This window comes from Chiloscyllium plagiosum, chromosome 17 (assembly GCF_004010195.1).
Source record: "Chiloscyllium plagiosum isolate BGI_BamShark_2017 chromosome 17, ASM401019v2, whole genome shotgun sequence".
In the NCBI taxonomy this organism is placed as follows: domain Eukaryota; kingdom Metazoa; phylum Chordata; class Chondrichthyes; order Orectolobiformes; family Hemiscylliidae; genus Chiloscyllium; species Chiloscyllium plagiosum.
In genome coordinates, this window is record NC_057726.1 from 21,440,670 (window position 1) to 21,464,930 (window position 24,261).

The following is a 24,261-nucleotide window of genomic DNA, read 5'->3' on the forward strand; positions in this document are numbered from 1 at the left end:
GGGCTATTACGCTTAATCAAGGATGGCATTTGTACAATAATTAGAGGAGACTTTGGTTCAGAAGATCAGAATGTAAGGAAATGAAGAAAAGGAAAGTAAAGAAGTCCTTGGTGGGAATGATCTACAGGCACCTTGACAATAAACTCGATGTGTAATAAAATATCCAAGAATAAATAATGGTGCTTATGATAAACGGACAGTGATAATCATGGTTGACTTTAATCCACATATAAACTGGAAAAATTAGATTTACAATACTAACCTGAAAGAGAGTTCATAAAAAGCTCTCAAGACAGTACCTCACAGTCGCACATTTTGAACCAACCAGAAAGTACACTAAATTAGACTTGACACACCTGTGTGATGATAAGGGAAAGTGAGGATTGCAGATGCTGGAGATCAGAGTCGAAGAGTGGGGTGTTGGAAAAGCACAGCCGGTCAGGCAGCATCCTTGGCAGTGCTTTTCCAGCACCACACTCTTCGACAATTGTGTAAGGCAATAGGATTAATCCATGACCTCAACATTAAGGCACACCTAACTCGCAGTGACCATAATCTGCTTGAATTTTGCATCCAGTTTGAAAGGGGCTAGCACGAATATTTTAACCCTTAAAAAGGGCAACTATGTGGGTATGAAAGCTGAGCTAGCTGAAGTGAACTGATATACTCGGCTAGGGATAGTTCAACAGTGAAACCAAGGCAGATACTTAAGGGGGTGTTTCAGAATCCTCAGAATAAGTTAAATGCTCCTGGAAAGAAAAACTCTGAAGGAGAACCTACCACCTGTTGATATTTAAAGTTAGAGCAAGTGTCAACATTTAGGAATAAAAATGTAAAATAGCACAATGATGAGTGGCAGGTCAGATGATTGGACAGAATATAAAGAATGGAAGAAAATGACAAAAAGGTTAATCAAAAGGAAGAAATTGCAGTATGAGACAAAGCTAACCAGAAGTGTAAAAACAAATGGCAATTGTTTTCCTACAGGTACTTAGATAGGGAATGAATAAGCAAAGTGAGTCATAGATAGTCATCGCCATTTACAGCACAGAAAAAGCCCATCAAGTCTGCACCATTCAAAAGCAATCACCTAACTATTCTAATCCTATCTGTCACTTTGCCTTGGCTTTGCAAGCGTGCATCTAAATGCTTCTTAAATGTTATCAGTGTTGTTCCTCTGGAGCATGAGGATGGGCAATTAATAATAGATAATATGGAAATGACAGGTGAAATGAATAAGTGTTTTGCTTGTATCGTTTATTCAGAGGAACGAAAAACATCCCCAGTAATTGCTATAAATCAGGAACTGAAAAGGAGAGAAGAACCTAAATCCTGATGGGTCTCAATCTTGGCTCATGAAAGAGGTGTCGAAAAGTGTGATGCTGGAAAAACACAGCACGTCAGGCAGCATCCGAGGAGTAGGACAGTCAACGTTTCGGACATAAGCCCTTCATCGGGAATGTGTGTGAGGGTGAAGGGGGCTGAGAGATAAATAGGAGGATGGGAGTAGGGGTGAGAGAGGGTAGCTGGAAAGGCAGTAGGTAGATAGGAGGGTGGAGTGGATAGGTGGGAAAGAAGATGGATAGGTAGGACAGATCAAGAGGACGGTGCCAAGTTGGCTGTTTGGATTTGGGATGAGGTGGGGGGATGGAAGATAAGGAAACTGGTGAAGTCAATGTTGATGCCGTGACGTTGAAGGGTCCCAAGGCGGAAGAACAGGTGTTCTTCCTCCAGTCGTCGGTTGGCTTGGATTTGGTGGTGGAGGAAGCCTAGGACTTGCACGTCCTTGATGGAGTAAAAGAGGTGGCAAATTAGCAGGTAGCAAATGCATTGGTGTTAACTTTCCAAAATTGTCTGGATTCAGGAAAGGTTCCATTTGACTGGAAAGTAGCAAATCTAACTCCTCTAAGCAAGAGAGGGAGCCAGAAACAGGAAACAATAGGCGCGTTAACTTGATGTCTATTTTGTAGGAATTGTTTATTAAAGATATTATCGCTGCGCATTTTGAAAAGCTCAAGGTAAATCAGGAAGAGGGTGCATTGTTTAACTACAGGAAAAATTATATTACATCAATTTCTCAGAGTTCTTTGAAGGAATGACATGTGCTATGGATAAATTGGGGCCTGTATATGTACAAAGCTTGGATCTCCAGAAGGTGTTAAGATGCCACATTATAGGTTATAATGTAAAATAAAGGCTCATGGTGTTGGGGTAACATGTTAGCATGGATTGAAGATTGGCTGACTGGCAGAAAGCACAGAGTATGCGTAAATGAGCCTTTGTTTGATAGGTAGGAGTGATGTGGAGCGAGTCATACAGGAGTCTATACTGAGGTCTGAACTTTCAACATCTTACAATGTACATCAAGGACTTGGATGAGCGAAGTGAAGGCATGTTTGCTAAATTCACAAATTATGCCAAGACGGGCAGGAAATTATGTTGTGAAGATGACATAAAGCTGATGCAGACAGATATAGATGGAGCGAGTGGACAAAAATCTGGTAAACTGAATGAAGTAGGGGAAAATGAAGAATTGTTCACTTTAGCGGAAAAATAAAAAAGCATTACTTAAATGTAAAACAACAGTCAAATTCTGAGGTACAGAGGGATCGACATGTTCTGGTGCACAAGTCACAAAAGGGGACTATGCAGGTACAGCATATAATTAAGGTGGTTAATGGGATGCCATCCTTTATTATTCAGCACATTGGTTAGATCGTACAGTGTGCAGTTTGGTTTCCTTATTTAAGGAAGGGTATAAATGCTCTGAAGTTGCATTTGTATTTGTAGCAGATGTCTGATTTCAGAGCAGATGCTCTTAATGAAATGCAGAAATTTCACATTCATCATGTTCAGGAAGAGGAATTTTTACTTCAACATCATGGGTGGGCATGGACTGCCCCTGACAGCCCTTTCCTCCTCTTCCTCACTAACCCAGCTGCCTGTCCTTCTTCGCATCTCCTTCGACTGGTCATACAATAATCTAAGGGGAATTTTCACTTCTGCATGCAATATTGGTCAAATATTGGTTTGTGCACAATTCTTGCAGTTAAAAGAAACTCCTCAAATGCTCACCTCACCACTCCCTGTAGGCTTTGACAATTTGAAACAGTGGTAGAAAGTAAACTGTACTTCACATCTAAACAACAGCCAGAACAAGTGAACCGCTCACTAACCTGCAAGGGTAAGCAGTTGATAATCCTTCTAAATGGAGCAGCTAGGAGTCGTTGCTGGTGAATGAGTGTTCAGCTGTGTGAACTTAAGAGTACTATTAGGAGCATCAAGTTCCAAAATGTCACCACTGGCTTCAAATTAGAATTGCCCGCTTAGTCATGTCATAATCTGCATTTTTCTAACAACTACTTTCTTTGTGTCTGTGAACACTATCACATTAAAGTGTCCAATGCAACTTCCTCAGATATATGTGCATGAACCACAGATGTCATCTTGAACATCAAACAGCATGCCTAACTCTTCCATTGTACTTATCTCAATCTGAATTGTTAAGGAAATATTTAGTTTCTTACCTGATTTGTGCAGTTTCAAGTACCTCTACAGAGAACAGCACATTAAAATGACTCTTTCAATTATAGTACAGTTCAAATCCTAAATCCCATATAAAGTCTGTGGACAGATGGAGGGGTAAAGAAATGCTAGTACTCTTAGCTTGACTTGAAGAGAAAGTGTGTACACAAGAAATTTTGGAATATTTTTCAGGAACATGACGAGAAGCATCAAGAAGCCCCAGCAAAACTGAATTCTATGGGAACCACAGGGAAAACTTTCAACTGGTTGGAGTCATACCTAGCAGAAAGGAACATGGCTGTCATTGTTGAACTCAGCCACAAGGCATCTCTCCAGGAGTTCCCCAAGTTGTCTCCCACAGGTCCAACTACCTCCAAGCTGTTTCAATGATGTTTACTCCATTAGATGTCAGAAATGGAGATGCTTGTTGCTGATCGCACAAAGTTTAGCTTCATTTGTGACTTCTCAGATACTAAAGCATCAGAGTCCAGATGCAGCAAGACCTGGATAATATCAGGCTTGAATTGATAAAGTAGCAAATAACATTCATACCACACAAACGCCAGTCAGTGATCAGCTCCTGCAAGACAGAGTTTAACCATTTTCTCTCAACATTTAATGATGCCATCCCTGCTGAAGCCCTACTATCAATATCCTGGGATTACCACTGACCAGAAACTGTATTGGACCAACTATATAAATACTGTGACTATAAGAACATGTCAGAGGCTTGGGATTCTGTCCACACTGGCTCCACATGCCTGTTCATCACCCATGATGTACAAGTCTGGAGTGTGATGGAATACTCCCTACTTGTTTGGATGAAGGCAGCTCAAACAACATTCAAGAAGCTCAATAGCATCCAGCACAAAGCAGCCTGTCCTTGACAGGCAATCCATCCACTGCATTTATTGCAGATGCACAGCATTGCGTATCATTTACTGGGTGCTCTAAATTGCCCAGGCTCCTTCAAACCTCTTCCAAACTCATAGACTTGACCAACTAGAAGGACAATTATTTTTACTAAATCTTCAGAGATGTTATGACACACCTCTGAAACAGGTAAGACTTTTACCCAGGTATCCTAACTCTAAAGGCAGGGACACTACCACTGTGCCATAAGAGGCCTCAAAGGGCAGGAGAAACATAGGAACATCACTTGTAAAATCCCCTCCAAACTACACATCGTACTGACTTCGAACACTGTTTCATCACTGTAGCTGGGTTAAAATTCCTAACGATAATTTGAGCAGAGCGACATGAAAGCAAGAATTACACTGTTTCATGAAGACGGCTCACCAGCAGCTGCTTGAGACTTAATGATGGGCAGAAAATGATGCTGCAACCAATGAAGCCAAAATCATATGAATTAATACGAAAAAAATTCTAAGTTAAACTTACTGAAACTATTTTACTTGTAAATTCACAGTGATGTAAGAGCTGACTGCACATTATTATGTATAGGTTCTCAAAAATGGAAAATATTCTTGCCTATATTAATGTTGTTCAAATTAGTTTATTTACCAGCTATGATCTATATAAACTGTACTCACAGTGACAGTTCTACTAATAATGGAGTACCTGGTTCAAACTACTTTATAGCTCAATCCTCAACTGGTCAGAGAGAGTTCACTAAATAAAGAGATTTACTGTAATCATAGACACCCAATTTTTGCAATTTTATTAGGAATGTAAAGCGTTTTCTCAAATGAAAGAGGAACTTAATGCTTTTAATTATATGATTCATCTCGTAAATTTTTCTAATTGCTGTACTGCAATTTACCATATTACGTGAAGGCATTTTAAAAGCACTACTTTTTGCATTCTTAGATTATTTTGTGGAATAATAAAATTTTGGCATAAGTATCTAATTATCATTAGAAAGTCTAAATGGAAAAATGCTCCATTTGCAGCAGTGATTGCTCTTCTGTTCCCATTCACTGGTGAAAATCTTTTGCTGATTAATCAGAAACTGTAATAATTTCTTTCCATAGTTAATACAGAATTCCCTTTCCAGTTTTTCATCTTTCATTTCCGCTCTCACATTGCAGATGAGATTTAATTTCCTGAATGCTTCCATTATTTATTCACCTATTTACAACCTCCCTTCAACCCACAACCAAACATAATTAATTGTAATAACAGGTTCCAGTCCCAACACTTGCAAAGATAAAATACGACCTCCATTAATCAGGAGCACCTCAGACAGCTATACTGATAACATCAATGTCCTGTTCTTTGAACACCAATGCACATAAATTTTTCTGTAATTGACAGATATCTGACTTGTCAAAACACAATTTTAATTACTGAAGTATTTTTTCAAGTATAAAGTTTAATCAATTATTTTAAATATTTAACTTGGATTTTAAAACGCCTAATTGGGGATCACAAGCTTAAAAAAATAGTGCATTTAGCTTTTGCGCAATAAATCAGACAGCACAAAAAAAATGATTTCTCCTACTCTCCTGAAAATGCTGAATCTTATTCAGAATGGTAGCAGTCTTGGAAAAGGGGGGGCATTCTTCACGCATCCAAATGTTCAGTGTTCAATAATGTGTTAACTCCTGTTAGACAATAATACGGCTAAACCTGAGGTTGAGTTCTGAGGAAGGGTCACCAGACCCAAAACGTTAACTCTGATTTCTCTTCACAGGTGTTGCCAGACCTGAGATTTTGTAGGCCTGAAGCTGATCAGGAATTCTGTTTGAAAAGAAGGGGATGGCGGGAAGCAGGTAGCTCTGCGAGTCCCACTCGATCTCAGATCTCACCAAAATCTCAGGCTCCTTTGCAGGGGCTGGAGGGAGAGGAACCATTGACCAACCAAAGCCAGGGTCTGAGGCAGCAGCTGCATGGAGAGCTATGCTGGTGACAACCAGCGTTGGAATGCTACCACAGGGGCCACCCATCTATCTCAACCATTCCCTTCAACATCTCCAGTCAGCAGTGGAACCTTGTCAGTGAGAGAACACCATGAACCCATAATGGGCGGCACGGTGGCACAGTGATTAGCACTGCTGCCTCACAGCGCTGGAGACCCAGGTTCAATTCCCGCCTCAGGCGACTAACTGTGTGGAGTTTGTACGTTCTCCCCGTGTCTGCGTGGGTTTCTTCCGGGTGCTCCGGTTTCCTCCCACAGTCCAAAGATGTGCAGGTCAGATGAATTGGCCATGCTAAATTGCCCGTAGTGTTAGGTAAGGGGTAAATGTAGGGGTATGGGTGGGTTGCACTTCGGTGTGGACTTGTTGGGCCAAAGGGCCTGTTTCCACACTATAATGTAATCTAGTGTAAAAAAAAATCTAATGAAGGCTGGTGAGTAAAGCCCTACAGTCCCACAATAAACTGATCAAACCAAAACTGTATAACTCTGTCACTGCATTCAAGGATGGTGTTGGAAAATGAGATGACCAACAGAGGAACAAATTTTGTGCTGAGGTCCAGCACCAAGTACAAGAAACAAAGAGAGTTCAATACAACACAAATGGGGTTTAATTTATTGAAGCTAGTTTGTACTGCTTAATGCCAGTTTGGCTCTCTTGAAGGAGACATGCATTCTGGTTGAGATTGATGCCAGAACTCATGTAGAGCTGGTTCTAACCTGGGAAAGTGAGAAGGATGGCATAATGTTACACTGAGTATGCTGCTTGGTTGAGGAGACAGAGAGAAGTGATGTGTTCGACTCAGGAAGCCCTTCAGGCAAACTGTCAGATTGCAAACAGTTATCGTGAGCAAAGACAGGCTGTCAATGCTGAAGATCTGGAGGCTGGGGCAGACAAAGTTCAATGACTTGACACGACTGGTCATGGTCATGTATACATCATCAAATGTCAAATCCTACCAACTGCATCATTAACATTCAACACTGTTCAATGTAGAACTCCATGGATTACATACCAAGACTGTCAATTACAAATTACATCAAAGATTGACAATTTCAATTGACCTTCACACAATTAGCCCAACTGCAAGCCTCATACCCACATCTCACTGCTTGCCCATAGCCAGCTATGCAACCATGATAGCCCCTAACAGATTGCACCCCACTCACTGGCACACATGCCTCTCTCTTGCAGGTCAAGATGGCACCAGAGTTGAAATGGTAGGTGGTAAGCAGCAAGGAACAGGTGCACTTGCAATGTTTATGCCCAGAGCAGAGGCAATGCCCCACCATCACTGAAGTGCCCATGCCTGAAGCCTTGGAGTGAGGCCTATAGTCAGGCAGGAGCAAAGGATAGTGTGGTTGCCAGTTTCCCATACGCATGAATTCTGTCACAAAGGACTCACATGAACACTTTGACACAGGAGAAGGATAATGGGTTTGCATTTGGAAATGTTTGACACATTGGTGGCCATGATAGTAAGCATAGAGCAGTATAGTACCAACTTGTCACAGAGTTTTATCCAAAGATTTTGGTGCTCATCTTCTTCAAAGTGGAAGTGCTGGCCAACTCCATCACTACACTTGTGGATCCAACCTTGGTTTTGCCACATATCTCAATTTCCACTGCAGCATGAATTAAAACTATGAGAATGCAGCAGTAGACTCCCAGACTGAAGTTGCAACATGTAACCTTATGACTAAGCAAGCTCAGATCTATGCCATGATTCTTATGAAAGACTGATGTTGAACGGGGCTTGTAGAAATGTGCAGAAGCTCAGCAGTTTATCCTCCAACATGTTATTAGAATTCCTGAATTGATTTGGGGGAGTGGTAATGGCTTGACGGAGCATGAATGTTCTGACCTCTGTCAGATTGACAACTCTTATCCTCCCACTATTGCCATTTAGCCTGTGCCTCTGTGTTTGCCTGTCAGCTGAGTGCCAGTGAAGGCTACTGTCCATGTCATATTCATGACCTTTGCACCAGAACTTGTCACACTACCAGCTGTTCAAGGACAGATAACCAGAGCACTGGCAGCTTCCCAACATTAAAGGAAGCCTCGATGTATCACATTCACACAGATAAATTACCAATCTCTTCCCACTCAACAGCTGACAAATGGAAGGAGTCATAAATAGCCATCAAGTGATGCTTACTCACCAATCACATACTCACCAGTGCACAGTTCAGGTTCTGCCAGAACCATCTGGAACCAGAATTCAGCACAGCCTCAATCCACAAATAGATGCAAAGATGGAATGACAGGCGAGAGACCAGAATAGCTGCTCTTGACATCAAAGTAGCATTGAACCACATATGGCAATTGCAGCATTAAATAAAACTGAAATCAAGGGGAGTCAACAGAAATCTTGCAGTGCTGGAATCAAGCGTGACAGAGATGTCTACAATTTTCAGTGGTTAGCTAAAACAGTCCAGAGTCAGCATTCTAACAATTCTTCTGTGCATGTAGGATTTTCCAAGACTTCATTTGTGCCTTACACTCAGTCATAAAACTAACAATGAGTATGTTTGCTGAAACCACCAATCACATACTCACCAGTGCACAGTTCAGGTTCTGCCAGAACCATCTGGAACCAGAATTCAGCACAGAATTCAGTATAATTCTTAGATGTCATCCAATCCCTCTACCCTGCCCAACTTCTCCATTAATACAGCAGCCAATTGCAGCTTACAGTAGAAAATGGATAATATCCAGGCCAGCAATACAAACATGAGAACAGGACCAACCGAGTCAGGCCTGCCCTACTATTCAATACTATCGTGGCTGATTAAACACTTCAATGTCTTTTACCCACCCCATTCCCATAACTCCGAATGCCATTGGAAAGCAGAAATCTATTAATCTCAATCTTAAACATACTCAAAAAGCGGAGCTTCCACAGTCCAATGGGCACAGAATTCCAAAGGTTCAGAACCTCAGAAAAGAAAGTCTCCTGATCTCCTAAATGGGACCTCCCTTCCACCCCCCCCCCCCCCACCCCCCACCCCCGTTTTAAATTGTGCCCCCTCGTTCTAGACTCACTAGACTAATCTTTCCTGCAATTCTGCTATCTGTTTCTTTCAGTATTTCATAAGTTACAATGAAATAATCTTTTTTCCCAATCTTATCTCATAGGACAGGCTTGCCACCTTCAGAACAAACCTGGTGTATTTTCATTGCTCTCCCCATATGGCATTAATATCTTTCCTCAGATAAGGAAACCAAAACTACACAAGGACTCCTTTTGCACTCTAACCAAGCTCTTACACAATCGAAGCAAAACTTCAATGCTCTTTCAATAAAGGCAAATTCCATTAGCCTTCCACATAGCTTGATGTGTGATGGGATGTTACTTAAGTCCTAACAGCATCTAGATGAGGATACCTCATTTGGACATTGCCCCTACAACTGGACCAACTCATCTTCCAATGAAGAAGAAGCCTCATGCTTCAAACATTGATTTGCATTTTCTCTCCTCAGGTTCCTATTGACATGTATCTTTAATGTTTTTGTTCAGGACCTTTTGATCTTGAGGCTTACCAAATTTTAATTCATCTTTTGGAAAATCTCCACACAATCAGAAAAAATTAATTGGTTATTATATTCTTTTATTGCTTGATCATTTATTAATATTCTATGTGCAAGGTGTTATAAATAATCCTTAAATAATCAGCGTATTTGAAGATCCTCAGTAATTCCTGCAAGAATTTAGACTTATTATGGGAGAAGTACTTCAATAAAGTTCTTTTATAAATTGGTTTAAGGACTGAAGAACATTCATGACAAATAATACTCTGCCCTCCAGTGTCCTCTAACTCGCCCAATCCAGCAGCTCACTGCATTTTATATGAACATGAAAAGAAAGGCCAAACCAGACTACCAAGCCCTCAAGTAATACAATGTGTGGAGCTTTGTGAACCATCCTTCTCATTATGAAATAGAGCTAAGTCCTGTGGAAGAAAGTACTGATGCAATTCTTCAGAAAATTGCTCCAGAACATTTATCCTGATCCCATATAGAAATTAATTAATAATGGACAATACATTGTTCGAGGACCTAACTAATTAATCCACAAATTTCCAATACACCTGTATGCCCAGTTTACCAGGAATTCTCAATTGCTAATAAAATACTCAAAATTATCATATCTACTACTAACCTTTTCAGTGAGATAATAATCTTCTGAAAGAAGAAATGCTTCCTGATGTTTAAACTGATCGAGCACTTTATTGGCCATTCTATAAACTGACAACAATTTGCATTAATGTAGCAATTTTCATGTGATAGAATGTTCCAAGTTGCTGCATAGTTGTGTTAAACCTCAGTTATGTTCTCAAAGAACACTGTTTATCCAAAATGAGCAGCCCTAACAATAACCACAAAACTGAATTTAATTTTGTGAAAAGGTCTAGAGGTTCGTCAGACCCAGAAATAGTAAAAGCTTTCAGAGAGAATTCACAGAGTACAACCAATCAAATCATAAACCACTGTCACTAATACGCCAGGGGCTCCCAGTTCTGAAATAGCAATAACGTATTATTGATCAGGATGTTATTTGAAGACAGAGGCCAAATTGAAGATTTCAGGTTGGCTGCCTGGCAGAAAACAGTATGCATAAATGGGTCTTTCTCTGATTGGCAGATTGTGATAAATGGAGTTCATTTGGGTTCTGTGCTGGGGTCTCAGTTTTTTTACAATTTATGCAGTGGTTTGAGCAAAGACAGGTACTTCAGTTGCAAGAACACAAAACATTGTTATTTATTCAGAGGATGTAGACGTCAGTGCTGGGCAAGTGTTTATTGCCAATCAACAGCTGATGTTGAGAACGTGTTGTTGAGCTGCCTGTTTGAGCAACTGCAGACCATTTGGTCTGGATACATCACAGTGCTGTTGGGGAGGGAATTCCAGGATTTGGGCCCAGCAACACTGAGGTAGAGTAATATATTTCTAAGGCAGGGCGGTGAGTAGCTTGGAGGGGAAATTGGAGGTGGTGTTCCCATTTACCTGCAGCCCTTCTTCCAAATGGTAGTGGTCATGAGTTTAGAAAGTTCTGTCCAAGGAGTCTTGGTGAATGTCCACAGTGCATCTTACAGATGGAAAGGATGTACGTTGTGAAGAGTCATAGAGATGTACAGCATGGAAACAGACCCTTTGGTCCAACCCGTCCATGCCGACCAGATATCCCAACCCAATCTAGTCCCACCTGCCAGCACCCGGCCCATATCCCTCCAAACCCTTCCTATTCATATACCCATCCAAATGCTTCTTAAATATTGCAATTGTACCAGCCTCCACCACTTCCTCTGGCAGCTCATTTCATACACGTACCACCCTCTGCATGAAAAAGTTGCCCTTAGGTCTCTTTTAAATCTTTCCCCTCTCACCCGAAACCTATGCCCTCTAATTCTGGACTCCCTGACCCCAGGGAAAAGACTTTGTCTATTTATCCTATCCATGCCCCTCATAATTTTGTAAACCTCTATAAGATCATCCCTCAGCCTCTGACGCTCCAGTGGAAATGGCCCCAGCCTGTTCAGCCTCTCCCTGTAGCTCAAATCCTCCAACCCTGGCAACATCCTTGTAAATCTTTTCTGAACCCTTTCAAGTTTCACAACATCTTTCTGATAAGAGGATATAAAGATGATACAGATCAGGAGACCATAGATATTTGAAGAGAATAAGGCCATTGGCCCATCAAGTCTGCTCTCCCATTTCATCATGGCTGTTATGGTTTCTTAACTCCATTCTCTTGCCTCCTCCCTGTAACCCTACCTCCTCACCAATCAAGACATATATATCGCTGTCGTAAATGCATTCAGTGACTTGGCTTCCACAGCTTCCGTGACAATAAGTTCTGGCTGAAGAAATTCCTCCTCATCTCAGTTCTAAGGGGTCTGCCCTTCAGTCTGAGGTTGTGCTCTCAGGTCTGAATCTCTCTTACTATGGAAACATCTTCTCCACACCCACTGTATCCAGGCCTCTCAGAATTCTGCAAATTTCAATCAGATCCCTCCTCATTCTTCTAAACTCTCTCATTTCAGTTTTCAGCAGCAGGAAAAGGGGGAGCTTGGACCAGGGACCTGCCAGGAAAGGTTAGCCACTAATTAAAGTCTTTATATCTGACATCGGAGAGCTGAGGTTTCTGGGAAAGGAGGGAGTTATTTTCCCCTCAGCTATATAAGTGAGTGTTTTCTAAACCTGAGACCCTACCCTTGTATGGCCTCCCACCCATCCACCTCCTCTAACCTTAAAAACCAGGGACACATCAGGTAAGCTTCTCTTCTTTTTTACTTTCCGATAAGGGGACTAACAGGGATTGGCAGTGCAGGGAGAGGAATGTTCCTCCTGCATGATATTTGAGGTGAGGGACGCCATTAGTGTCCCATCCAAGTACATCTGCAGGAAGTGCACCCAAGTCTTGCTCCTCCAAGACCGCGTTAGGGAACTGGAGCGGGAGCTGGATGAACTTCAGATCATTCAGGAGGTAGAGTCTGTGATAGATAATAGTTACAGGGAAGTAGTTACTCCGAGGTATGAAGAAAGCTGGGTAACTGTTAGAAGGGAAGAAAACAGTCAATGCAGAGACCCCAGATGCCAAGGTCCGTGATGTCTCGGGTCGTGTCTTTGGGATCCTGAAGGGAGAGGGTAACCAGCCCCAAGTCGTGATCCACGTAGGTACCATCAACATAGGTAAAAAGAGGGATAGGGATATAAGGCAGCATTTTAGGGAGCTAGGGTGGAAGCTGAGAGCTCGAACAAACAGAGTTGTTATCTCTGGTTTGTTACCTGTGCCACGTGATAGCAAGGCAAGGAATAGGGAGAGATATCAGCTGAGCACATGGCTGCAAAGATGGTGCAGGAGAGAGGGTTTCAGGTACTTGGATAATTGGGGCTCATTCTGGGGAAAGGTGGGATCTCTACAAACAGGATAGTCTTCACTTGAACCAGAGGGATACTAATATCCTGGGTGGGAAATTTGCTGGTGCTATTTGAGTGGGTTTAAACTAGCTCAGCAGGGAGATGGGAACCTGTGGTGTAGTTCCAGTGCACAGGATGATGAGAGTAGGGAGGGCATAGACAGGACTTCACGGTCACAGGAGTGTGCTGGCAGACAGCAAGCTGGTTTGAAGTGTGTCTACATCAACGCCAGGAGTATTTGAAATTAGGTATGTGAGCTTGCAGTGTTGATAGGCACCTGGGACTTCGATCTTGTGGTCATTTCTGAGACATGGATAGAGCAGGGTCAGGAATGGATGTTGCAGATTCCAGGGTTTAGATCTTTCACTCAGAACAGGGAAGGTGGTAAAAGAGGGGGAGGTGTGGCTTGGTTAGTCAAGGACAATATAACGGTGGCTGAAAGAACTTTTGACGAGGACTCATTTACTGAGATGGTATGGGCTGAGGTTAGAAACAGGAGAGGAGAGGTCACACTACTGGGAGATTTTAAAGTCCTCGCAAAGTTCTAGGGATGTGGAGGAGAGGATTGGATAGGAGTGAAAGGAACAGGATGGTCATTATGGGGGACTTTAACTTCCTCAACATTGACTGGAAATGCTATAACTTGTACATCGGATGGATCAGTTTTTGTCCAATGTGTGCCGGAGGGTTTCCTGACACAGTATGTCGAAGGGCCGACAAGAGGGGAGGCCACACTGGATCTGGTGCTTGGTAATGAACTAAGCCAGGTATTTGATTTAGTTGTAGGTGAGCACTTTGGAGAGAGTGACCATAATTCAGTTACGATTAGTTTAGCAATGGAAAGGGATAGGTACATGCCACAGGGCAAGAATTATAGATGGGGGAAAGGGCAATTATAATGCGATTTGACAAGACTTAAGAGGCATAGAATGGGGTCGCAAAATGCAGGGGATGGGGACAATTGAAATGTGGAGCTGCTTTAAAGAACAGATGTTGCATGTGCTTGATAGGTATGTCCCTGTCAGGCAGGGAACAAGTGATAAGGTAAGGGAATCATGGTTTACTAAAGAAATTGTCTCTCCTGTTAAGTGGAAGAGGGAGGCTTATGTGACATTGAGATGAAATTGTTCAGATGGGGCGATGGAGAGTTACAGATTAGCTAGGAAGGATTTAAGGAGAGAATTAAGAAGAGCAATGAGGGGACATGAGCAGTCTTTAGCAGGTAGAATAAAGGACAACCCTAAAGCTTTCTATAGGTATGTGAGGAATAAAAGAATGACTAGGGTAGGAATAGGGCCAGTCAAAGACAGAAATGGAACTTGTGTGTGGACCCTGTGGAGGTCGGAGAGGAGTTAATATTTCTCATCTGTTTTCACTCAAGAAAAGGAGAATATTGGAGAGGAGAAGACTGAGATATGGGCTATTAGACTAGAAAGGATTGAGGTTAATAAGGAAGAGGTGTTACCAATTCTAGAAGGTGTGAAAGTAGATAAGTCCCCTGGGCTGGATGGGATTTTATCCGAGGATTCTCTGGGAAGCTAGAGAGGAAATGGCGGAGCTTTTGACCTTGATCTTTGAGTCGACATTGTCTAGAGGTTTATTACCTGAGGACTGGAGGATTGCAAATATCATGCCCTTGATCAAGAAGGGCAGTTGAGATGACCAAGGTAATTATAGACCAATGAGCCATATGTCTGTTGCAGGAAAAGTTTTGGAAAGGATTATAAGAGATAGGATTTACAATCATCTAGCAAGCAACAATTTGTTTGGAGTTAGTCAACATGGTTTTGTCAAGGGCAGGTCATTTCTCACAAATCTCATTGAGTTCTTTGAGAAGGTGACCAAGCATGTGGATGAGGGTAGGGCAGTTGACATGGTGTACAAGAACTTCAGTAAAGCCTTTGATAAGGTTCCACATGGTAGGCTGTTGGAAAAAATGCAGAGGCAGGGGATTGAGGGTGATTTAACAGTTTGGATTAAAAACTGGCTTTCTGTAAGAAGGGAGCAAGTGGTGATTGATGGAAAATATTCAGCCTGGAGTCTGGTTACTAATGGTATGTCACAAGGACCTGTGTTTGGGACCACTGCTGTTTGTCATTTTTACAAATGACTTGGACGCAGGCATAGGTGAATGGATTAGTAAGTTTACAGATGACACTAAAGTTGGTGGAGTAGTGGACAGTATGGAATAATGCTGCAGGTTGCAGGGAAACTTGAATAAACTGCAGAATTGGCTGAGATATGACAAATGGAGTTCAATGCAGATAAATGTGAGGTGAATCACTTTGGGAAGACTAAGAGGAAGATAGAATACTGGATCAATGGAAAGACTCCTTGTAGTGTGGATGTGCAGAGGGATCTTGGAGTCCATGTACATAGATCCCTGAAAGTTGCCACCCAGGTTGATAGTGCTGTTGAGAAGACATATGGTGTGTTAGGTTTTATTGGACAGGGATTGAGTTCCAGAGCTGTGATGTCATGCTGCAACTGTACAAAATGCTAACGTGTCTACACTTGGAATACTGTGTACAGTTCTGGTCGCTCCATTACAGGAAGGATGTGGAAGCATTGGAAAAGGTGCAGAGGAGATTTACCAGGATGTTGCCTGGTCTGGAGGGAAGATCTTATGAGGACAGGCTGAGAGACCTGGGTCTGTTCTCATTGAAAAGAAGAAGGCTAAGAGGAGATTTAATAGAGACATACAAGATGATCAGAGGATTAGATAGGGTAGACAGTGAAAGATTTTTTCCTAGGATGATGACGTCGGCTGCTATAGGGAGGCATAATTAGAAATTGAGAGGTGATAGATTTAAGACAGATGTCAGAGACAGATTCTTTACTCAGAGAGTGGTAAGGGCGTGGAATGTCCTGCCTGTCAATGTAGTCAACTCAGCCACATTAGGGACATTAAACAGTCCTTGGATAAGCATATGGATGATGATGAGAGAGTGTAGAATCTCATTGATGATGTTAGCTAGTATGATGATGAAATGTCTGCAAACAAATCTCCCAGCTCAGCGAGCTAACTTACATACTTAGCAATTCAATGTCAATTCATTTGATGCAGGAAGTGTACGGCAAACCGTATTTCCTTCTTCATCTAAGCGTGGTTTAGCTACACCACCATGAACATACTTGCAAGATGGAACCTTACCGAAGATCTGCTTTACAAATGAAATTCATAAATGTAACCAAAACGTGAACACTTTTTTTCTTCCATTCTGTTTCATTTTCACTTTCATACCAAATTATGTTTAAACCTTGACCAATCAATGAGGCAGAGGAAATGGATGAAGACGATCTTAATCTCATAAGAGAAAACACACTTATAATGATTTTTAAAATTCATTTGCAGGATGAGGGCATCGCTGGGTGGGCCAGCATTTATTGCCTATCAGGCATTTGAGAGTCAACCACATTGCTGTGGGTCTGGAGTTCAGACCAGGTAAGGATGGCAGTTTCCTTCCTAAAGAACCAGAAAGATTTTTACAACAATGGTCATCATTAGACTCATAATTCCAGATTTTTTATTGAATTCAAATTCCAACATCTGCCATGTCAGGATACGAACCCAGGTACCCAGAACATTATCTGTGTCTCTAGATTAACAGTCCAGCGATAATACCACTCGACCATTGCCAACCAATACATTCACACAATATTCTTATTTCAGAGGAGGCTAAAACAGCGGAGTAGGCAACTGTGACAAAAGCAGGAGGCATTTCGTACAAATATCTTAATATTTAACGACCAACTACACTTTCAGAAACTTGTAAAATATTGGTCTTGATTCACATTCTGTGCAATTGAGAGAGTTTTAAATGAGTTAACATCGCACTGACTAGTTCAGTAGCATCAAAACAAAATCAACATTTACAGATAAGCATGCAGCTAGAAGTGATCTAATTTCCACAAACACCTGACTTAGTTTCATTCACACAACCTCCTAACAACTTAATAAGCACTTTAAACAACCAAAGTATAACAGAATAAAATTGCAAATTGAATCTAACACCGGTTTTTACTGTTGATTTGACAATTTGCATATTTATCTTCATTATCTTGTCTTCATTCAGTAATTTTTTTGGCATATGTGCTGAGATATGCAGGCAGATAAAGCCATTATTATTCTTTCCTTCAAAGTTCTCGGTTTCATTTCCAGAAGCCATACAGCTCCCTAATACCTCAAAGTTTAGTTACTAATACAGCATAGTGAGGTAGGAAGAGATGACAAGCACACAAAGATTGACCTACTGAAGTCCTAGTCTCTATGCAGCTATCAGGAGTTATTAAGCAGGGGTGAGGTGGCTCATTCAGAGGAGAAGGGAATAGTAGAAAAAAAAAGTTGCTCAGAGCCAATGTATGTAATTTTTTCAACCTCGTCCCTGACAGCATGACTAATAGTGGTTCAGGAATCTGAAGGCAAAAGATCAGGCTTTACCAAAGTTCTTTAACGGAGCCACACCATCAGGGTCACACCTTGCAGTACTGCAGCTAGTTAGGAGGGAGGGTGGAATAACACCTAGAAGTTCACCATTTTGTTAGAATCAAACTAAAGGGACCTTGACACAAGTTCCAATGACAAGGTAACACATGAGGTTTTGAAGCTGCAGCAGCCAAAGGAATGTGGAGGTGACTGAGAAAGGTAGTTCCTCAGCTCACTCACTCTTACCTGAAAGTCTTCCTCTGGGACCTGAGAGGCTGTTATGAGATAGGTTCATCCAAGTGAGTGTGAAAGAGCACAACCTCTCCAATCAGACTGGTCTGGAGGAAAGTGACAGATAGAGGCAGCTGCAGAGATGTACTGTCTCCAGATTGGAGACAATGCACCTTAAAGATGCATTAAGTTATCATCGTGATGGTGGGCCAGTATCAAAAGCAGATCACAAAATGACCTTGCTTCATAAGTCAAGCTTCATAAGGAGTATTACATTTATAATATTGAGAATGTCAAGCACAAACTGTCCCTGAACTAAAAGCAGCCTGTAGATAGTGAGAAAATTGTGAGATAATTGACCACAGTTTCTAGAATTCAGGCTGGAGTCCAAACATGATTTCACATACATGAAGTGTGATGCCAAGTATAACTCAATTGTAGAAAGGTGAGGAGATGCAATTCCAGCCTTAGATCAACAATTGATAGAGCCACCACTGAATGGGATGTGTGAGTGTTCTTGATGTTGCCAGGAACAAAGTGGCAATCTACTCACACATGTTACGCTGAGTTGTGTCTGACGTCTATTGTCCACATAATAAATGCTTAGATCTAGATTTGAGCAATCAGACAATAATTATTTCTTTGGAAGGAGTTTATATAATATAATGTTTCCTTGAGGTCAATGTGTCACAAAGACAACATGGCTGACAATGAAAGCCTGAAAACAAATCAATCTTTTTTTTTGACAGACTCAGTAATCCAATATCTGAACTAGACAGCTCTGCAGTGTGCCAGGGTAATGCTGAGAAATTAAATCTGGACAGTTGGATCTGTTCACCTCTAACTCATCCACAATTTGTTCCATTTAATTCTTCATAGAATCTCTAAGTAAGCGTTAGAATGGATAGAAAGGCCTTGGCACAAAAAGCAGTGCAAGGCTTGCCAGTTCTCTATCATCATCAGCTTTAGATGAACTTTGAATGATCAAATAAAACATTGGCAGTGGTCTGTAACCAGCTTGCCCTCAATTATTAATGGTTGTGTGAGAGAAAATAATGAGAGAGTTTAGCATTAAATGATTGAATTATAATTAATAGTCCAATATGTTTAAATCATTACATTAGAATTATACAAAATTGTCTAATCCAACAAAGTGTTACACTGATAAAACTCTTCCTAAGAATGAGGCACAAGAACAAATCAAGATGAACTTTTACTGAAATATTTGGCATTCATTATGAGCATATAATTTCTTCATGACTCTTAATGTCTTGTATGTTTCTTTCAGGAGACAGCTTCTAACTATAGATTTAACTCACCAGTAGGGGATGCTTCCAGGACATGGCCCACGTACGGTCCTTCCCTGAAGAGAGGTTTGTTATCATTCTGATCAATAATCGTGATATATAGAGTGGCTGGTCCTTCAAGGAGTTTCCCAGTGGAGTCAGTGATTTCAACTTGCAGCTATTTGAGGTAGAAATGGATCGAGTAAGTTGAATTATTACAGTGACAGAAGCATGCACCAACAATCTTTCACATCAGCAATTTCCTTAACCAGTCCTCGGCAGGGTTAACAAGTTAGTCCCAGAGGAATTCCATCAGAAATAAGTAAAAATCCATATGTTTCTCATTCACAGAAAGTCAATTCACATTTAGATCCTACTTAAACTGTTTGCAATCAACTGCAAAAATAAGCTAGAAAACACTGTAAAGATAGAATGAAGATGTACTTTCAAACTGTATCTAATTTCATTCCACTCTTCACAATCTAGGACTATTGAATTGAAGGAGTGATAAAATTCAGACATTTCTAGGAAAAAAAGATTATTTGGCCATCATGCTATTTTTGACAGTTCTCTGAAAGGCATAACTAATTAGTCCCACTCCCATTTCATTCTCCCTGTGGCACTTCATATGTTTTTCATTTCAACTCTACGTCCAATGCTCTTTTATAAGTTTATCTTAAACCTGCTCTAATGACCCTTTCAGGCTGAGATAAACCAAGGCATTACTTTTGATCATGCGAACAGTTGAATATTCAATGCATTCATATAATAATTCATGATTGTAACAAACACATCAAGCTACATCAAAATTGCTATTTCTGTTAAAAGACCAAAGACTCTAATATAAACACAGTAACGTTGAAATTCTGCCAACAATAATTTCAAACCTCAACGGTGATGTAGTCTTTCTGAGCTTTGTGAATGACCAGATAGATCATTGCTTTAATTTTCTCTTACGGTACACTTGATGCAACATTGGCTCATTTGATAGCACTCACAGTCCCAAATTCAGAAATTTGAGAGTTGATGCAGGGTGTGCTACCTTATCAGATGTGTCAATCTTCACATCAAGCAATAAATTGAGGTCCTGTATGTTTCATTTGGAGCTCTCACTTGGGATTATTTGACAAACATTAAAGAATCGACTGAGGTAAATGATTTTGGCTCCTTTTTCAATCAACAATAGGAACAAGGGCTATGGGCAGAAAATTTTCTGGGTGAATAATAGGCACAAACACAGACACAGAAAGACATGTAAAAATGGGTGTAAAGTAAGGCATGAAAAGGTGAGAATAGGTCCTCTTGGCTCAGTAAACAAGACATTAAAATGCTAAGAGGAAGGGCTTTTGCCCAAAACATTGATGTTCCTGCTCCACGGATACTGCCTGACCGGCTGTGCTTTTCCAGCACCACTCTAATCTAGACTCTGATCTCCAGCATCTGCAGTCCTCACTTTTGCCTAATTAAAATGTTAAGACTTGTTGTGAGGAGATTCTTTGAATGCCGATACCAGTGGAAAGTGAAGACAAGGGGAACACTATTGTTGTTTTGGGAAGATGTGAGGAAAGAAGTGCAGGAAATGGGTCAGACACATAGACCCCTGGTCAACCAAAGTGGGAAGGTATTCCTCAATTGAGCAGCAAAGAGGCAGCCCAGTGCATCATCAGAATAGATATGACAGAGGTGGAGAAACTGGGAGAATAGGATGGAATCCTTACAGGAAGTAGGATGTGAGGAGGTGTAGATGGTAACTATGGAAGTTGGTAGACAGCTTATCTATGGAAGTAGAGAAATCAAAGAAAGGGAGGAAGATGTCAAAGACGGAGTGAGTGAAGATAAGAGATGGATGGAAATTAGAAGCAGATTTGATTCATTTTTCCAATTCTGTACAAGAGCAAGAAGCAGCAACAAATACACCATCAGTGTATCACAGAAAAAGTGATGGGTAGGTCATATCTCCTGTGGAGATAGATGGTAGAGAGAGAGAGAGGAAAAGAGAGAGACAGAGACAGAGACAGAGTAAAAGAGAATGAGAATAAGAGAGAGTGTGATTGTGGGGAGGGAGCGGGAAGGGAGGGGAGAGCGAGAGATAGAGAAAAAAGAGACAGAGAGAGAAAAAGAGACAAAGAAAGACACCGAGAAAAAAGTGACTTGTCCAAAACAGGTCATTTAAAGTCCACTTTAGGAAATGCCTGACATTGAGAAAAAAAGGAGCTTGGTCCAAATGCATATGCAGATTGGGCACAGCTTCTCCCACGGTTACCCTTTTCAGTATTAAGCCTACACTTTACTCAAAAAAAAATGCTAGCACTTCAGCATTGCCCCAGTATTCTTTTGACCATATAACTGTAGATTCGTGCCAGGGACAACTGGATGCCTTATGTCTTTATAAATTGTAGTGATTATACTAAAAAAAGTAAATAAATGGTTATGAAGCATTTTGAAATGCCCTCAGGACATGACAAAGTATAATAAGTTCTTTATTCTCCAGCTACAGAGTGCAAAATCAAGCCCTTAGCTCAAACTGGATATACTGAATAGAAAAATATAGCACTTTTTTTTATCAAGCACACCTAACATAGAGTATTAAATGTGAATTTATATCATAAATCTAATTTTTTGCCTGAAGAATATTTTCTCTGGAGCATTCTGTGACATTTCTATCCCTTTACTTTTAAGAACTATTCATTGAGCCCTTAAACCAAATAATTTTCTGATATGAGACACAGAATGTTTGAAAGCTGCAAAGAATATTGCATACTCAAAGGTTAGAATTACAATATCATTTTTAAGAACTGCACAAACCATTTTGTTCTATTTTCAAGCTAGAAAAGGAACTTCTCTGCAAATAACTTTTTCTGAGATATTGCCAGTGATGTTTTTGACATTTCCAGTGAGATAGATCATGCTAAATACTGATGAATATTTGGAATGGACCTTTTAAGTCTAAAACAAATCAATGCACCCATCACTAAATATTTGAAAAAAATGTGATGCAATTTAAATGGGGAAAATAAAAATCAGAAAATAAGTATCTCAAAAATTCATTTCATAGATATTGCATCCCAACAGGAATTGGAACCTTTTAAGAATAAATACTGTTGAAATGAGCCTAGACCACCCACACAGACTCATGCAGATTGATCATTCTAGCCACCTACTGTTACAGGATCACAGAACTGTTATGTCAGAGAAGGAGGCCATTTGACTCATCGTGCCTATACCAATTCTTCAAGCAAGCATCATTACTTGGGGCCATTCTACATGGTATCACAATCCCAACAGAACATAGAGGCAGAGTATTCGAGTATATACAATGGTGTCCTTTCCATTCTATCCATGCCACCCATCAGACTGCCCATTTCCTGAACAGCAAGCCTAGCAATGTAAACTACACACTCCTAGAGTGGACACATGCCAAGTATATTGAAAAGAAGGGGCATCCAGTCTTTGAGCTACCTCATTACAGTGAACACTGCCACAAGTATTAGAAAAGCTGCTCTCTCAGCAGATTTTCTTTGAGCAATGAAACTTGCCATTGCTTGGACTTAGTAGAGAGTGTGGTGCTGGAAAAGCAAAGTAGGTCAGGCAGCATCTGAGGAGCAGGAGATTCGACGTTTAGGGTATAAGCCCTTCATCAGGAATCACAACTCAGGGCTTATGTCCGAAACATTGATTCTCCTGCTCCTCGGATGTTGTCTGACCTGCTGTGCTTTTCCAGCACTACACTCGACTCTGATCTCCAGCATCTGCAGACCTCACTTTTTCCTAATTGCTTGGACTTTGATTGTGTAAATGGGGGTGGTGGTATGGGTGGTTGGGTGGATGGTGGGGGGAATGGAAGGAATGAGGTGTGAGGCTCACAATTTCTGTTTGGACTTCTATTCCCATAAATTGTGTTTTCTAGCTTGCTTAGAGGCTGGTTTGTGTTTTTCTAATGACAGGTCTTGCTGTCCTGAAATAGTTCATGATGATTCCTCAATATACATCACAGAGCCCACTAATGATTCTAGGAAACCCAGACAGTGCATGGCCACGTGGCAAGCAGATACCTCTGTTTGCTAAAGATTTGACACAAATAGAATTATCAAAGTTAGAAATTTGAGCTAATGAGAGTATAGAACCAATATTCTAAATGTCATTGCATCTTAACAGTTTCAACCCAAACCCCTCTGCTTTGAGATAGAACTCTTTGATTACATTTTAAAACTGACCTGTAAGAAACATGACTTTATCCTTCCTTCCAAATTAGTCTTTCCTCTTGACAATTCTAAATAATGCTGTAGGCCAGCAAAAACCCAGCGCTTTGCTTCTATATCTGGGAAAGCTCTCGCTCATGTTTGAGAATGAAAAAAAGATAAATCAGTCTTCTGTTAACTTATAATAAGTGATTCAGCATTGCTTAATTTGAAAGAACACAATTTAGCTATCATAATTTTATTAAAATTGTGGGCAAAGCAATGCTGAATGAGTATGATTATCAGTAATTTCTTGATATTAAGGAGTACAGCAGCAGACGTTTGAGATTTCATTGCTTTGCAAAGACAGTGGTAAATAAAAAATAAATGTCAAATGATTTAAATAAAGAGATGATATGATGAATTGGATGCATTTTGCGGAGAATGGGAATTTGAGATATATTAGTTTGTATGTCCAACTTCGTAACTGTATATTCTCTCCCAGTGCTGTACATTCTCTTGTTCCAACATGCGAAGCATTCACATCTTAATACAGAAAACTACAATTTCTCTAACAATGATTTTGCTTCTAGCTTAATGATAGCCAGCAGAAAAATGTAAGTAATGTTAGAACCCTCAACGGTTTCTGCATTGTTGTATTTTTCGCTTAGAGCTGTGAACTGGACTCTGAGAGCTGGAGGTAACCTTTGAACTGTGAGCAGCAGCTTGTTTTTCCTAAAAAAAAAACAAGCAAGCTTCTCTTTGTTTTTAATGCAACATTTTGAAGTTAATTGTAGGTTGGTTCTTGTTCAAAG

General features: G+C 40.7%; 1 protein-coding gene across 2 annotated transcripts in view; it reads right to left on the minus strand.

Moving 5' to 3' along the window:
- Positions 1 to 24,261, minus strand: part of cdh13 (cadherin 13, H-cadherin (heart)) — a 1,069,860-nt gene that overhangs the window by 477,175 nt on the left and 568,424 nt on the right. For both annotated transcript variants that reach the window (XM_043706651.1, XM_043706652.1), the window contains one exon: positions 19,302 to 19,446. In XM_043706651.1, coding sequence (XP_043562586.1) covers positions 19,302 to 19,446 — 145 coding nt within the window. The remainder of the gene's footprint in view (positions 1 to 19,301; positions 19,447 to 24,261) is intronic.